The sequence below is a fragment of the Podarcis raffonei genome, chromosome 16 (assembly GCF_027172205.1).
Source record: "Podarcis raffonei isolate rPodRaf1 chromosome 16, rPodRaf1.pri, whole genome shotgun sequence".
NCBI classification, from domain to species: Eukaryota; Metazoa; Chordata; class Lepidosauria; order Squamata; family Lacertidae; genus Podarcis; species Podarcis raffonei.
The window spans coordinates 134,803-150,694 of record NC_070617.1 but is presented as its reverse complement, the minus strand read 5'-3'; the positions used below and the strand labels follow the sequence as shown (position 1 = coordinate 150,694).

The window sequence follows — 15,892 nt, the reverse complement described above, 5'->3', positions numbered from 1 at the left end:
TCTTATGAAACTGTCTGGAAAGAGATTTTATAAAAGAATAAAACTTTTAAATGAACTTGCCCTCCCTCAGAACATTTTAGTATGGTTTGTTTGGGCTCCCCTCAGTCTCCACCCTCCGACTCCCTTCGGACTCCTTTCCCTCCCTTTCTAACCCAGGGGCCTCAGGCACCTTCTGTGTTTCCTGGGGACGCTTCGTGCCTCCGAGGGGCTTGCAGGGTCACGGCTGGGCCCCGATGTGTGTGTGTGTGGGGGGGGGGGAGAAGCAGCACCACACCACTTTGAGCAGTCATGGATTTCCCCCAGGAATCCTGGGAACTGTAGTTTGGCCAGGGCACTCATAGCGGTTGGGAGATCCTCTGAGCTACAGTTTGCATTTCCCTCTCCCCGATGAATTTTGTAGGTTTTATCTCTGTGAGCAGAATTGGGCGTGGGAGGTTTCTCCTAACAATCAACGCCAGGAGGCTGTGGTTGAATCTCTCTTTCTGGCCCTGGGGCAGAACAGGGGCAAGGACCTGCAGTGCCTCCTCTTCCCCACTGCTCTCTCCCATCCGGCCCTGAGAAGCCGTGTTCCTTCTCCTATCACCAGCCACGTCTTGGGGGAGCGTCTGCCTTCCTGTCCGTTCTGATAAGGAGTCCCAGCCAAGCAGAAGTGGGCAGCAGGCGCTAGGCCAGTTCAGCCGGATTAAAAATAACTCCTCTCCTGCCCAGGTCAGGAAGCACTAGGTGGTGTACAGGATCAGCAAGTTGGGGGCTGGAGGAGGCATCAAGAGAAGGCGCAGTGGCCAGCTATCCCATTGGGCAGTGGGGCTCTCTGGGCTGGCTCAGACACCATTTCATGCATTTCTGAACTCCTGAACTGCTGCTCAGCTCAGGTCCTGCTTCTGGGCTTCCCCTTAAGGGCCTTGTGGTTGACCATGAGAACAGGATGCAGGCCTTTGGCTGGGTCCAGCTGCAGCCAGACTCCTCTTAGGCTCTCTGCCTGTGTAATAACAGCTTCACCTTGCCTGACCTTAGCCTGGATTCTTCAGAGCCGCAGCTACAGGAACACAAAGACAGGAGGTAATTGCTCTCCAGCATCATCCAAACCAACCCCTGAGAAGTGAGGATGGGATTTCTGCAGAAATCAGAGCAGCCCTGGCCCAAGGAAGCATTTCTAGCACAATATGAAGTCAACAACAACAACCCCCCCCCCCACTGCTTGGTATTCTGCAGTATACTGCTCCTAAACAAGGAGGCTCTCTTGAGCTGCCAGGGCTGGTTACTGTGTGCAGACAAGGCTTTCCCAAGTTTGCTACAGCCAGAGGCTCTCAAAAAGATACCTGCTGCCTTGCAGCTGGTCAAGGGAGGCAGAGAAAAGCAGAGTGGGAAGGCTTGAGAGAGTTTTAACTTCACCTTCAGTCTGGGTGACAGTTCTTTAAGCTTGGGCCACCCGCGTCCGCCCCTTGAAGGGTCTGTGCCCAGGCTGCTGGAAGTAAGCATGCAGTCCAGGTGGGTCCGAAGTCAGCAAGAAACCTTCCCTGTCCTACACACCCAACAGCTGGTTGACTGCCTTGCTCCAGGGGGCTCTGTCAGAGCTGCAGTTGGGCGCGGGCAGGGAGAGGCCTGCTGGCTCCGCAGCGGGAAGGATGGAAGGTCCTCCTCACTGGGCAGCGGCTGGGAGGCCTGGTCAGGAAGGGGGCTGCGGCCGGGCCTCTCCTTGCAAGCGGAAAAGGAGCCCCTCCAGGGCCCTCCTCCGCCGGCTGGGCTGCTGGCGGGCGACCTGCGGGAAGGGAGCCGGAGGCGTCTTTCGGAGATGCCCCTCGGAAGGGACTCCCCGGCCGGAGCGCGCCCTGCAGCAGCCCCCGAGGCGCCCACGGGAAGGAAAGGGTCCCGGGCTGGCGGGGCGGCTCCTCCTCTTCGGAGCGAGCCAGGACCAGACCGTCGGAGCTGCGGCCGGAGCAGGAGGGCTGGGTTGCTCTCTCGGGCCGGCGCTGCACGACCGGAGGTGAGCGGGGCGGCGGCGGAGAGAAGCGCCCTGTCTATCCCCCTTCGGGGCTCGCCGGGCTGTGGGAAGGAGGGCGGAGGGCGCGGCGGGCGGCTGTGCTTCGGTCCCGCCGAGGGGGGGCCGTTGCCTTTCTGCTCTGCGAAGGGAGCCCGAGAGCAGGGGATCGACTCTGCCTCCTTCCCCCCCCCGCAATGGAGCTGCGCCGCATCCAAGGCCAGGCAAGTCTCCTCCGTCCCTGAAGCAGGGGACCCCCGCGGAGACGACGGTCCCACTAGGCAGCTCCTTCCTCGGGAGTCAGACCCTTTCTGCCGCCCGGCCAGGCGGGCTTTTCTCCCAGGAAAGCGGCGGCCGAGGATCGCACCTCGGCTGCTCTATCTAGCGCGCCATCCCAAGGCGGAGGCGCCGCCGGCCCGCCTTCCTCGCGCCTCGAGAGCGCAGCTGAGGTGTCTGGAGGGGAGACGATCCGCCCTGGAGGGTCTGTTCCAGGGTCTCCAGTCCCGCAGCCCCAGGACCTTTTCCCAGCAGGGACCAACGCCGCCTGGCTGGTTCCTTGCATTTATTTGCTTGCCCGGGATTATCCGCCCTCCTTCCCCGGAGCTGCGTGTTGGGAGGCGCGCTTCCCTCCCTCCCTCCCTCCGAGTCCAGGAATTTGCCGCTTGCGACATATTTCCACCGCCCTCGCCCCGAGTTTTCCTCCTGCCTCAAATAAGGTGTTTGTGCTGCTGCTGCTGCTGCTGCGTTTGGGGCAGGCGAGGCCAGCTGGAAAGACAAATGCGCCCCCGGAGCAGCAGCGCCGTCCAGCTCCAGGCGGGGAAGGAATGTCTCCGCCGGGATGGATGCTTCGGCCCGCCCTGCTCCTCCCCGTCTCCAGGGCGAGGATCCTCGGGCTGCCCGAGATGGGAAAGAGGCTGCTGGCGCTCCAGGGACCCGGCCGGGCTGGCTGCTCGCTTCTGGCGCAGAGACAGCGAGACGCTTTCGCCTTTCTCCCGCGGCCCGTTTACGCGGGGCGGCTTTTGAACGCGCAGGCTTCTTTCTGGCTGGGGGCGCCGTGAAGCAAGGCCCCCTCCCTCCCCCTCTCTCCTCTCCTGCTGGCAGGCTCCCCCCTCCTGCTTCTGCCTCCCGCTTTAGCTGCCCGGACAATAGCGGGCCCCCTGTCCGGCATTTCGCCCCCTCCCGAGCCTTCGGTCTCTCTCCTGGCAAAGGGATGGGCCGCCGGAGTTCGGTGGCAGAGCAGCTGCTCGGCGTGCAGAAGGTCCCGGATTCCGTCCCCGCTGGCAGCATCTCCCCGCAGGGCCGAGAAAGCCCGAAGAGCCACAGTCAGTGCTCGACCTCCCAGAGAAACCTGCAAGCGCGATGTGAGCCCAGTCGCCCCTCCTGCTGTTGTGACCCCCAGGGCGGGCATTCAGAGCCTTGTTGCTTCGGATCCTGATGTAGATATATATGCGTGCAGACGCCCCAGACCTGCACCTCATAGGCGGGGCTGTGTTTTCTTACGGAACAGGCCGCTCTCACATTAGCAGCTGCTTGCGAGTGGCCCGTCCGCACCACATCCCGCTTTGCTCGTTGTTCTGCGGCTGCCCCTGGAGGGGCGACTCTTGCGCCATCGCGCAGCAAACGCCCAGTCCAAAACCTTGCAGGAAGTGGCGGCCGCGTTGCAGCGCAGCCCGCCGCGCACAAATCGCCGGGCAAGCGCGATCCCAAGGCGCCCGGGTGCGCGGCCTCCTCCGCGAGACCCCCCCCCTTTCCTGCTGCCGCCTCGCTTCCCCCGGGGGGGATCGGGAGCGTGGAAAGCAGCTCCGGGCGCCTCCGGGGAGCGCTTGGGCTCTCCGCCCCTTCCCGCCAGGTGTGCCGAGGGCTCCTTCCGCAGGAGGGCGAGGCTCCTCGGCTGGGAGGGGACTCGCCTGCGCCGCCGGAGCACCAAGAGAAGGAAGTGGAAGCGCCCGGAGGTCGCGATGGTCGCCTGCAGGTGCCTCCCGGAGCTCCGAGGCGCCGAGGGCGGCGGCAAGAGGGGCCCGTGAGAGCGAGCGCGTGAGTGCGGGGCTCCGTCTCTTGCAGCCTCTGGTCGCCCCGCGGGGGGAACCCGGCCTGTCTGCGGAGAGAGAGAGAGAGAGACCCCCCAATGAGGAAGTTGCTCCTCTCTCCGTCGACTAGGCCCGCGGAGCAGCATCGCGACCGTCCCCCGGCGGGGAGGCGGAGATCTGCGCGGAGCGAGCGGGACTGCGGGGCGGGGGTGGCCTGGGAGAGGCCCCTCCCGCGCGCGCCCGTGTAGAAGGGCCGTGAGAAAGTGTGGGACGTGGGGTCTGGAAGCAGATCGGAAATTCCCCGGTGCGGGTGGGGAGGGCCTCGGTCCCGGCGGAGATACTGCTGGGGGCGGAGAGCAGCTGACCGCTTCCTTTTCTTTTCTTTTGCAGCTGATGGCCAAGGATGGAGGGGGCGAGGTCCTTGCCAGTGGTGAGGGGGGGCGCCTAGCCAGGAGCCCCCAGGTGAGTGGGGCATCCGGGGCTGGGCCTGGGCTGCTGCTGCTGCTGCCCCTCCCGGTCCCAGCTTGGGGTCCCAGCATGCTCAGTTCACAGAGCCCTTCCTTTAGACACCAGAGACTTCTGCGGTTCCAGGAAGTTCTAAACATCTCACAACATGTGCTCAGGGTGCTCATTTTCTTTTTAAATCAGGGTTGGCCAAGTGGGTTTATTTCTTTGTGAAGCATGGGGGGGGGGGGAGAAAATTGTGTGTGTCAGAGCAGAATGAATGCATATTGTTGCCTGTTGCCCCAATCTCTGAGCTGTGCGAGATCCGGGGGGTTTCAGGCCCACTCAGCGTTCATTCCTGACATGATGTATATTTTGCTCTAGGAAGCTTAGTTTGGTCAGAATGGAGTCTCCACTACCAGAGTTAACATTAAATACCTTACTTCTGGTAAATGAGCCACCTTAGTCACTAGAGGGCTGTGAAAAATTGTGTCCCTGGCTTTTCAGACTTGTCTACCCATGTACTATCTGAAACCAAAGGGCGCATTGGTTGCAGGATGTGAATTTTTTTCCTGCTCTCTTACCCTACTACCAAGAACCTTGATTAAATTCTAAGACTTACTGGGTCCAGGGATTTAGGGGAGTCTGGCACCCACAAACACATAACAATATGAATGTCTAAAGAGGTTGGGGAACTTGCAGAAGACCATAAAGCCCTGGGTTCAAAATGGCCTAGTTGCACTACAGTTGGTAGAGTTTAATTATGACTGTGGGGTGGGTGGCAGGAAAGGGCTGAGACCAGGGTGCCCCCCCCCCCACTGCAGGGGCTGCCCATATGAGTCGGGAAGACTGTGCGGCATTTCCCCAGGACATCTTGTTCTGCTAACACATAGTGGGCTTTAAGGGGACACAGCCACCTGCTCCCACTCTGTCTTTGAGGGGGGCTGGTTCTGTTCCACAAGGTCCAGTTTCCCCCCAGCCTGGATGCCCTGAAATCTCTCCTTCAGCCCTCACCTGCCTTGCCTTCTGCTCAGCATTGCTGCTGCCGCCCCCTACAGTGAACCTTGCCGAGTTCCTCCCCCCACCTTGCACTCAGGGAAAGGGTGCCTTGCACACCAACGGCAGGCAGAATGCGGGGAGTGGATCTGCCAGCTTCTGTGGGGGTCCTGCTGGGGGTGGCAGGTGGGGAGGGTGGCATCCTTTGACCTTGCCCTCCATCCCTGCTCTCTGCAGGAGGCCCTGTGCAACCTGGATGATGAGGACAATGACGAGGTCTTTGACAGCCCCGACAGCCAAGGCCCACGGCCGGGCTGGACCACGTCAGCCACCTTCCGCCACTGCAGCGTGGATGAGCTTTACGAGCTCCTGGAGAAGCTGGGCAGGTAAGGATCCAGGAGCACTGGCAGCCGGTGGGAAGAGCAGGGCCAGGAGGGTCTGGGGACAGCAGAACGGGTCTTCTGGGCCCAGCCCCCAGCGGCATCTCAGAGGGAAGCTGGGAGAGGCTCCTGACAGCTGCTGCCAGTCAGTGTAGACAGTGCAGAGCTCGATGACCCCTGCTGCTCTGACCTGACCAAAGGTCTCTTGCTGTGCTCTTATTGTTGCTGCCCTTCTCCCCCTCCTCTCCCCACTCAGCGGGCACTTCGGGGTGGTCAGGCGCTGCCAGGAGCGCTGCACAGGCTCCTTCTATGCCGCCAAGTCCGTGAAGGTGCGGAAGCGAAAGGGGAGCCGCCTGGGCCTGGACCGCGAGCAAGTGGAGCGAGAGGTCTCCATTCTCCAGCAGCTCCAGCACCCCAACATCATGCGCCTCCATGACGTCTTTGCCGGGAAGGGCGAGGTGGTCCTGATCCTGGAGCTGTGAGTGTCGGAGGGGAGGGACTTGCTTTTGGGGTCCACACTCTGGCTTAGTCTGTTGCAGCAGAAGCAACAAGTTGCCTCGTGATACCTGAAAATATTCCTAGCTTTAACAAGGAAACCTCCATGCAAATGACCGCAAAGTGACCTCCAGGCCACAAAAACTCCTTTAACAATAAACCTGTTTGGAAGCCCCCAAGCTATCAGCATTTTGCAGGAGGGGCTCAGTTGCACTTCTGGTTTGCACAATTAAGGGTGGAGTCAAAGGGCTCTGTCACCTTTGCACAGCAAATCAACTTTTAAAAATAAATGGGCTGTTCATGGTTTGGAAGGTGATGGAGAAATGCATAGAAAAGCATGAGATGAACAAATTACTAAAGGGAAGGCATAGACACACCCTGTACGAGGGGAAGGAGTAGAAATCTAACTGTTTTTGAGACTTCTGTCTCCCAGTTGCTCATAAAACTGGGGGTGCCACTACTATCGGGGGGGACGGGACGACTCCAGGTCTCATGACACCTTTGAGAAGACTGCAAAATAAACAATATTTTGTAGCGCCTCGTGTTTCTTTCCTCCTCCTAATTCCCAAAGTGGGGCAGCTATGGGAAGAGGCGGCTTGCCCCGGGACACACGCCAGGCCAGCTGCCCCAAATCCACCCTCCCTCTCCCTCCAGCATCCACGGAGGGGAGCTGTTTGACTTCATCGCAGAGAAGGAGCTTCTGACGGAGACAGAAGCCATCCAGTTCCTGCAGCAGATCCTGCTTGGCCTGACCTACATGCATTCCCAGCGCATTGCTCACTTTGACCTCAAGGTATGCCAGCCCTGTGAGGTGCTTCCTGGATCTCTGGAGGCTTTTGAGCAACACAGGAGTCTTCTCTGAGGGCGTGCTGGTCCTATCTCCTTCCCTGATCTCTTCTGCAGCCAGAGAACATCATGCTCTTCCAGAAGGATGTCCCCAACCCCCTGATCAAGATCATCGATTTTGGCCTGGCCCAGAAGCTCGAGGAAGGCGTGACCTTCAAAAGTTTGTGTGGGACTCCCCAGTACATTGGTAAGAGGGCAGAGCAAGCTGGGGTCCTCTCCTGTCCCAGAGCCCCGGCGGAGGAATCTCCCCTGCCCTCAAACCAGCAGCTCAGCCCCTGCTGGGGGCCGGGCTGGACTTGGCCACAGCAGAGAAAATGTTGCTGTTGATTGTCAGACTTAGTTGCTTCTTACACAAGAAAATCTCCAAGCGACTTAACAACACCTTTAAAAGCTTAAGCATACCTGATAAAAGACACATTCTCTTCACAGAAACACCTGCAATTAATGAAAACAAATGTTTTGGCAGCGAAGCGAGAGTGTCCCAAAGGGCGTCCCATTTCTTGCCTGCTGCTTGCTCTTGTTTCGGAGGAACCTTCTCCCAGACACTTCCCCCCAAAGGCAGCGCAGCCATGAGCTCCAGGGCATAAGGGCAGTGCTGCTCATGAGCTCCAGCCAGCCAGCGGCCAGGGAGGAGGACGGGGGTTTCAGTCCTGTGACATTGTCTAGAGCAGGGAAGCCAAGACCAGTCGGGGGTGGGCTCGGACTCCCAGCAGCCAAGAGTTAAGGATGGTGATGGTGGTGGAGATCACCAGAGTTTGGGTTCGGAGGGGCTCCTTTTTAAAGCTGAAGATAATAAATCCAGGAGGAGGTTAGGCAGCACCGAGGCTGTGGTGGCTCTCTGGGGCCCGAAGGCCAGGGAAGTGTCCTGTCTCTCTGGTTTAATGGGAACCCCTTTTTGGTTTCTCAGCACTGACACCGTTTTGCCCATTTCTTCTTCCTCAGCTCCTGAAGTGATCAACTATGAGGCTCTGAGCACAGCAACAGACATGTGGTAAGAAGGGGTAGCAAGTGTGTGTGTGTGTGTGTGTGTGTGTGTGAGAGAGAGAGAGAGAGAGAGAGAGAGAGAGAGAGAGAGAGAGAGAGACTCTGTGCCAACATCCTGCATGCCCTTGGGTGGCTGGGGCAGGTGGGGGAAGAGCGAGCGACTGAGGGAGTGAGCAGGGCCCTCCAGGAAGTGCTCACGTGCCAGACTCAGGCCTCCAAAGCACCACAGGAAAAAAGGTGCACAGGCTAAGCTCATGTTGGGTTGGGGTTTTACCTGTCTAATATGAAGACAGCCACCCACCCCCGCCCCCAGGCTGAGGCCTTCCTCCTGTCCTCCCTGAGTCTTCCCTTTGTCTGCTTGGGGTGGCCCACCCCACAGCCCTCCCGCCCTCCGCGCTGGATTTTGCATGCCCCCCCAGTCCTCAGGTGTCCTGTCAAGGAATGTACTTGCTGGGTGCTCCCTTCAGCTTCTCTCTCTCTCTCTCTCCCCCTTTTTCTTCCAGGAGCATTGGCGTGATTACCTATATATTGTAAGTACCTTGAGACTCCCTGTATTTGAGGCTGAGGTGGGAGTGGGCAGTGCTGCTGATGGCAGTGCAGGGCCTCAAAATTACTTACACCTAGGATGCATTTTAATCCATTAAAAAATTTAATTCGTCCTCAGAGGAAAAGAACAATTAGAAAATACTTTTTAAAATGGTGCTAAAGACGATGACTCCCTGTCGTCTCAGGCCTTTGATGACCTGTATGGCTTGATTCCAGCATCTGGTCTCGAGGTCTGGCGCTGCTGCTTTGCTGCTCTCCTCCCGGCCAAGGCTTTATATTGGATCCTCCCCCCCCCTTTTGTGTTGTATGTTTTCATTGCACCTTTACTGGAAGCTCTCCTGGGATGACAACGTAATGAAGGGCAGTCTATAAATAAATAAAGGAAGCTGCGTCTTCCCAAATGCCCCTCCGTTCTGCAGGTTGCCAGCATTGTAGGAGCAATGGAGGAAATGGCACCTGGAGGGCAGAAGATCTCCCCCCTTTATTGGTCCTCATTAGCCACTTTCCGTAGCTGATTTTTTAGGACATTTGTTGATTTTGCACAAGGCTCCTTCAGTAAGTGCAAGCTCCCTTGTAAGAATTCAGGTTTTTAAATAATTCTTAAATGATTGCACGCACGCCCACCCCTGCTTGTCTGCTCTGAATAATGCCTGCTTGATCCCCGCCGTGAGGTTTCCTTTTGATCCCACCTTCTCTGCCCTTTGCAGACTGAGCGGCATGTCCCCCTTCCAGGGAGAGACGGACGCAGAGACCCTGACCAATGTCGTCTCCGGCACCTACGAGTTTGAGGACAAGTCCTTCAGCCAAACATCGGAGCTGGCCAAGGACTTCATCCGGCAGCTGTTGGTGAAGGAACCTGGGTAATGGCCCACCGGGGTGAATCTCTCCAGGGTGGTTCTCTCAGGTTCTCAGTTTTCCTGTCCTAAATTCAGTTCTCCACATTTCAACAGCAATCTGCAATGAAAAAATGCCTCCTCATCAGCATTTTGGGATGAATATCTCCTAGTGGACACATTTTGCAATGCTTCCATAATGCATTTTTTGTGTCTTACTTTTACTAATATGTGTGTTTTTAATGAACACACAACTTAGCTGGAGTGCAAATTTTGAAGGATGACTACCTTTTGCTTCTCAAATTGTTCTGGAAAGTGCAAACAAGGGAGGTTTGCCTTTGAGATTCTCCCCCTCCTTCTCTCCCTCCTGGTGGGACCTTGGCTCAGTCCCCAGAGGGATTCTCCTGCAGGCCTCTCTCTCTCCCCTCCAGCGGGGAAATGACAGAAAGTCAGATGTGCGTTTTTCCCTCTGTTTCAGAGACCGAATGTCGGCTGAGGAGTGCCTCATCCACCCCTGGATCAAGGTCAGAGCCTGGGAGGGGAGGCTGGCTGGGGAAGCTGCCTTAGACTGAGCCAGACCTTTGGGATCTGTCCTAGAGCTCTAGGTTGAGATTTTCGGGAACCCTCCTTGGTTTCTTCTCTGCCCCCATCCTGGCCTGAACTGATAGGGGAGGGCAGGCAGGAGGATTTTGGCAATGGGCAGAGTTGCACGTGCCTATTTTTTCCAGCCCCTGACCCGGAAGCAGGTTGCGAACCGGAGCCGCTCCTCCATCAACATGAAGAACTTCCGCAAGTTCAATGCTCGCCGGAAGTGGAAGGTAAATTGAGCAGCCCCCCCGCCTGCACCTTCAAAGCCAGTCAGCAAAAAGAAGCCGGAGGGTGCGGGACACCTGTCCCTTGGCAGTGGGGGTGCCCTACTCTGACCTGAACCATTATTATTATTATTATTATTATTATTATTATTATTATTATAGTTTCACTTATGAATTGCTTCCTATGAGGCACTTGAAGTGATCTGCAGTGAAACAAAAGCCTATATAAAAACAGTTGCTTGCACACATGAAAACAATTCAAAAATCAAAACAGCAATTGCATACAGTTGTGCCTTGCGACTCGAACGATTTGGCTCCTGAACACTGCAAATCTGGAAGTGAGTGTTCCGGTTTGCGAAGGTTCTTTGGAACTCAGACATCCGCGGCTTCCGATTGAGTGCAGGAAGCTCCTGCAGCCAATCGGAAGATGTGCCTTGGTTTTTGAACGTTTTCGGAAGTCAAATGGACTTCCGGAATGGATTCCTTTTGAGAACCAAAGTATGACTGTATTTAAGCCCAGTTTCAAATCCAGGGCAAATCCCAACAGCTCACCATCTCCCCTTCAGAGGCTTTTTGAAAGAGACACCTGTGGGCTGTGGGGGGGGGGCACAAGGTCTTCCTGCGAGAGGCTCTGTGCGCCTCATCTCTGCATTTCCTCTCCAGCTCTCCTACAACATGGTGTCGGCCTGTAACCGCCTCTGCCGGATGGGCCTCCTGTGCCAGCAGAAGCGGGACGAGGAGAACTTGGTGAGTGCCCTTTCCTGGGCGATGGCCTCCTTGCCCTGCTTCTCAACTCCTGACGAAGAGGAGGGGGCCGGTCCGGGAACCCTCCCTGCCTCTGACCCCCACGTCTTCCCTCCCAAGCCACCCTGGCCTGGCTTTTGTCCCCTTCACTCTGCCCTCCTCTGCCCCCCAAACAGCGCGGCTGCGAGAGCGACCAGGAGGGGGAGGCCAGCAGCCCCGTCACCCTCTTCCGCAGGCGAAGGAGCAGCTGCTCGTGATCAGGGACACCGGGAGGCAGGAGGCAGCCTGCTCTTCCCACCCCATCCATTCACCAACCCAGGAGGGTGCGGCACAGCATCTCGGGCAGCTCCAGCCTTCGACAACCAGCCCATGGTTGCTGCAATGTGGACAGGGAAGGGGCCTGCTGGCAGGGAGCCCAGCATTAAATGCCTGCATTGCCCCACACTCCTGCTGTGCCAAGAGAGGGGGGGCTCCCATTGTGGGCGGGAGACAGCTCTCTCTCTGCCTCCAGCACCCTGGGGCTTGGCGTTTTGGTCAGATGGCTTCCAGCAGAGGCAAGCATTTGCGGCTTCTTAAAAATAATGCTTTGTATGTATGTTTGTTTTTGGGGAGCAGGAGATCCACTTCCCAACTATTTCTGACCTACTTGGGGGAACAGAACTCCGCTCCCCCCCCATGCCAGCACACCCCCCCACTACCCATCCCTTCCTCCAGGAATTCGTGACCAAAAAAGGTCCCTGGTCACTTTTTAATAATGTGCATAGCGTTAATGATATCTATACAAGCAAAGAAATGAAACATCTGTGTCTTCCTGCTCGGCTGCTTTTTGTTTTTGCTGAATTTGGTTCATGTTAAAAGGTCAAGCAGATAAACGATTGCTTCACAAAGTGGTTTGTGAGTGATTCCCAAGGTTTCAGGTGTCCCCTCTTTCTAGGATTTCATAAAGGGACTGTAGACAAGTTCTTCTCTCTCTCTCTCTCTCTCTCTCTCTCTCTCTCTCTCTCTCTCTCTCTCTGCACCTATAATCTCCCACCCACACAGTCTGCACTGGGGGAAAAGTAATATCTGCCCACCTTGCAGAGATGCTGCCACGAGGGTTCAGTGGCCACCCTGTAGTTTAACTAGTTCAGCATAGAAAGCTGCCATTGGGCTTCATCTAGCTCAGTGTTGCCTGCACTGACTGGCAGCAGTGGCCTGCCAAGGTTTCAGATGAGAAGCCTTTCCCACCGGCACCTGGAGATGCCCTGCCACTGAGCCGCGGTGGTCCTTCCCAAGCCAAGCGACATGTTGCTGCCCCCCCCACTGCTGCCGAGGTGGGAGAGGCCGAGGGGGCCTTGAGCCCAGCAGGGCAAAGCACCTGGCTCTGTCCTCTTCCCAGAGTGTTGTTGTTTAGTCGTGTCCGACTCTTCGTGACCCCATGGACCAGAGCACCCCAGGCACTCCTGTCTTCATGCCTGTTGCCTTTGTCCATGGAGTTTTCTTGGCAGGGATACTGGAGTGGCTTGCCGGTTCCTGCTCCAGGTGGATCACGTTTGGTCAAAACTCTCCACTATGACCTGTGCATCTTGGGTGGCCCTGCACGGCAGAGCTCATAGCTTCTCTGAGTTATTCAAGCCCCTTTGCCACAGCCGGGCAGTGATCCATGAAGGGGCTTCCCAGAGTAGACAGCAGATAAAAATCATTCTGGAGGCTGCAGTGGGCAGAATTGGCCAGCAGGGGGCAGCACAATGCAAGGACTGAGCCCATGGGGAGGGAGGTCAGGAGGGCCAGTGTGAAGAGTTCAGGGTGGTTTTTGTGGGGTGGAGTAAAAAGGGTCTTCTTGTGGTCAGCAGAGGGTGCTCCAGTATATAAGGACTCTGGTCTTCTAGATATTCACACACACACTTTCATACTCGTGGAGAGAATTGTAAAAAGTATTACCAACATGGTGAATTGTTTCTGTTAATTATGCAGCTATCACTGTTTGTCATGCCCTGTGTTTCATTTCCTCTGACCCCACTGTTTACAACTGCTTTGTTTGATATATTTTGTATGTCTTAAATTTTCGTACACCACTTGTGACTTTACTGGACAGCTGACGGTTTTGCACAAGGCCTCCGTGGCCCACAAAAGTTTATTATGCCATAATAAATTTGTTAGTCTTTAAAGTGCCGCAAGATTCTTCTGTTCCTTTTGCTTAGGGGCGGAGGGCCTCCTCCTCCTCCTCCTCTTTGGCAAGCGATCGCACCTCCTCTCCCGTCCGCTGCTCTGGAGCCTCTTCTCCTCAGGCTGCCTTTGCCGCCGTCCTGGTGCGTGACTCTGGCACAAGGCTAGTGACCTGCCTGCTTGTGTTTGTGGAAGTGCCCTCTGGAGCAGGGCGAGGGAAGAGACTTGCTTGCAATGTTGCACTTGGCCAAGACGACTCTGCACATGCGCACACCAGGAGGCTTCTGGCGAGAGCAGACCTAGGTGACGGCCCTCCTTTGTCAGTTCTTGCACATCATGTGCCCCAACTGAGCACGAAGGCCAGCGGGAGAGGGAGTGTGCGCATCGTGCAATATATATATGCACATAGTTTTAAAGAGCGCAAGTCATCACAGACGCCACGCTTACTTCAATGCAGGACTGACCTTTGGGGATGCAGGATTTTTGTGTGGCCTGTTCATTGTTTCAGCTTTGGCTGCCTAGATTTTGGCAAAGGCTGTCCAGGGATTAAAGTGTTTGTACGGTCTGTCAAGTTGTGCCTGATTGATTATTATCTGCTCTGCGGCTCGTTACTTAGCCAATTGCCTGGATACTTCACAGGCAACCTGTTTTGCCAGGGGTGAACTGTTTGAAATCATTACCTAAAGTCGTTAATTGAGCAAGTTGAACTGGCTGGCTTTTGGAAAGCCACGGTGAGACAGGGAGCGACTAAAGAGCCACCTGATTACTAGTGGCAGTTGCAGCCAAGGGGTGGGACTCCCTCATCATGTTGAATAATCCAACGCCTTTTCTGTTTCGAGCTGTCAGTCTGTCAGTCATGCCCTCAGTCTTGACTAAAGCAAGTTGGGCGGCCCTTCTGGTTGCAATTCAAGGTAGCAGCTTTAATTTTACAGATTTGAAAACTATTTCACAGCCAGAAGGTGAAGCACAAAAGATTTGAGATTGTGCACACACCACACATTGAGAGCACAGAATCCTAGGAACTGTGGTATGTTGTGGGTGCTGGGAATTGTAGTTCTGTGACTACAGTTCCCAGGGTTCTTGGAGTGGGTGGGAGCAGAAATGCACTTTAAAGGTGTAGCGCTTTAAATCAAATAGAAGCCAAGCTTGACAACACAACCTAGTGGCTGACGGGCCAGGTACCCTCACCTTAAAGTCCCACCTTTGGTCTCTAGCTGGTTGTTTGCCTTCCTCCAGTTCTAGTGAAGAAAGGAGCAAACAGAGTTTATAATGAAACCCAACTTTGTGTAGAAAACTAACAAGCCTGTTTGCAAAATGAACCCCAAGCCTGACGCCTGTAAAAAGAAAAAACGTACTTTCTGCAAAGTTTGCAGTTCATGAAGGGGTGAATGAGAGTTTACTTTGACCGGACTCTGACTGGTTGAAAAGTCAGCAGTTGGCAAGGTTTCGTTGTAAGGAAGCCGCAAGCGACACTTGAGGTTTCTGGACTACAACTCCCATAATCCCAGAGCATCAGACACACTGGCTGCTGGGAGTCCCAGTAGTGTCTGGAGGCCTGCAAGTACCCATTAAAGTTCGGACACCTCTGCCTTAGGTAGAGAAATCCCAATAGGAAGGGTAGTGGTGTACCTTTTATAATTTAGTATGTGTGTTTAAATGATGATTTATCCTGCTCTTCCATCACAAATGCTCCCCAGTGGCTTACAAATTACTTTAAAAACATAAAGACAGTTCCTGCTCTCAGACATACAATCTAAAAACATGACAGAAGGAAAATGGTTTGAGAAGGAAGAGGAAATGAGTACCATGTGACTCAGCCATTCAGGCGACCGACAGAAACCTCATGTGATCTACTGAGCTAACTGAGCTGCAGAGCCAAGCTCTGGGAGGGATCTGAGTGGGGATGCTGAGGAGGGCAGAGGCGCAGGGCTGGGTTGGTGCTTGCAGTGAAGAGTCCCCCTGAGCACGTGCAGAGTGTATTGAACGGGGGAGTCCCCACGTTTAGAGATTAGAGGAAAGGCATCCAGATGTTGCCTAGGGGGCAGCAAGGTTGGTTGGAGAAGCAGAGAGCGGTCCCTGTCCTTGGAACAAATATTGGCTCCACCTGTGAAATGGGGACTTTCTTCTGCTCTGTGCTCTAGACAGAAGAAGAAGGAAATCTCCTCTCAGAAAATGTTGAATAAGGAACGTACGACGCTGCCTTATACATACTGCATCGGAGCAATGGTCCATCTAGAGCAATGGTCCATCGGAGCAATGGTCCATCGGAGCAATGGTCCATCTAGCTCCCCGTTGTCTACACAATACTGGCAGCCGTGGCTTTCAGGCAGAGCATCTCCCACGCGGAGATGGTGCCAGTGGGGACCTGGGCTCTGCATGCCAAGCAGCTGCTCTGCCCCTGAGCTTCGCCCTTCCTTCCCAAACAGGAGGCGCTCCTGCCAGTTAGTGCGGTTGGTCTTCTGCCCCCCACCCGCTTTCCTGCCCTGATTTCCCCTCTGCTCCTCTTTCATTGGCGCCCCTTTTGAGCCCCGCTCTTCTCGCCTCTGCACCCCGTTCCTGCTCTGAGGTGCTTTCCCTGCCCCCCAACCCTCCTGATTGCCCCCCCCCCCCACTTTCTCTCCCTCCAGCGGCTGCTCCGCACTCCTTTCCTTATTTCCCAAAC

At 55.7% G+C, this 15,892-nt stretch overlaps 1 protein-coding gene across 5 annotated transcripts; it reads left to right on the top strand.

Annotated features, from left to right (window-relative positions):
* The first annotated feature begins 1,237 nt into the window (after positions 1 to 1,237).
* Positions 1,238 to 14,910, top strand: LOC128403649 (death-associated protein kinase 2-like). 5 transcript variants are annotated; one of them, XM_053368613.1, is made up of 14 exons: positions 1,238 to 1,984; positions 4,396 to 4,467; positions 5,683 to 5,831; positions 6,082 to 6,303; positions 6,975 to 7,113; positions 7,224 to 7,353; positions 8,109 to 8,157; positions 8,654 to 8,680; positions 9,404 to 9,556; positions 10,008 to 10,053; positions 10,258 to 10,347; positions 11,005 to 11,088; positions 11,262 to 11,362; positions 14,899 to 14,910. In XM_053368613.1, exons 1-13 carry the CDS (start codon positions 1,478 to 1,480, stop codon positions 11,340 to 11,342), a joined length of 1,749 nt encoding a protein of 582 aa, XP_053224588.1. In that variant the 5' UTR covers positions 1,238 to 1,477; the 3' UTR covers positions 11,343 to 11,362; positions 14,899 to 14,910. The 5 variants fall into 5 exon arrangements, with proteins under 5 accessions (XP_053224588.1, XP_053224587.1, XP_053224591.1 ...); XM_053368612.1 differs by lacking the exon at positions 14,899 to 14,910 and having other exon boundaries at positions 11,262 to 12,065; XM_053368616.1 differs by lacking the exons at positions 1,238 to 1,984; positions 14,899 to 14,910 and adding an exon at positions 3,288 to 3,339 and having other exon boundaries at positions 11,262 to 12,065.
* The last annotated feature ends 982 nt before the right edge of the window (positions 14,911 to 15,892 follow it).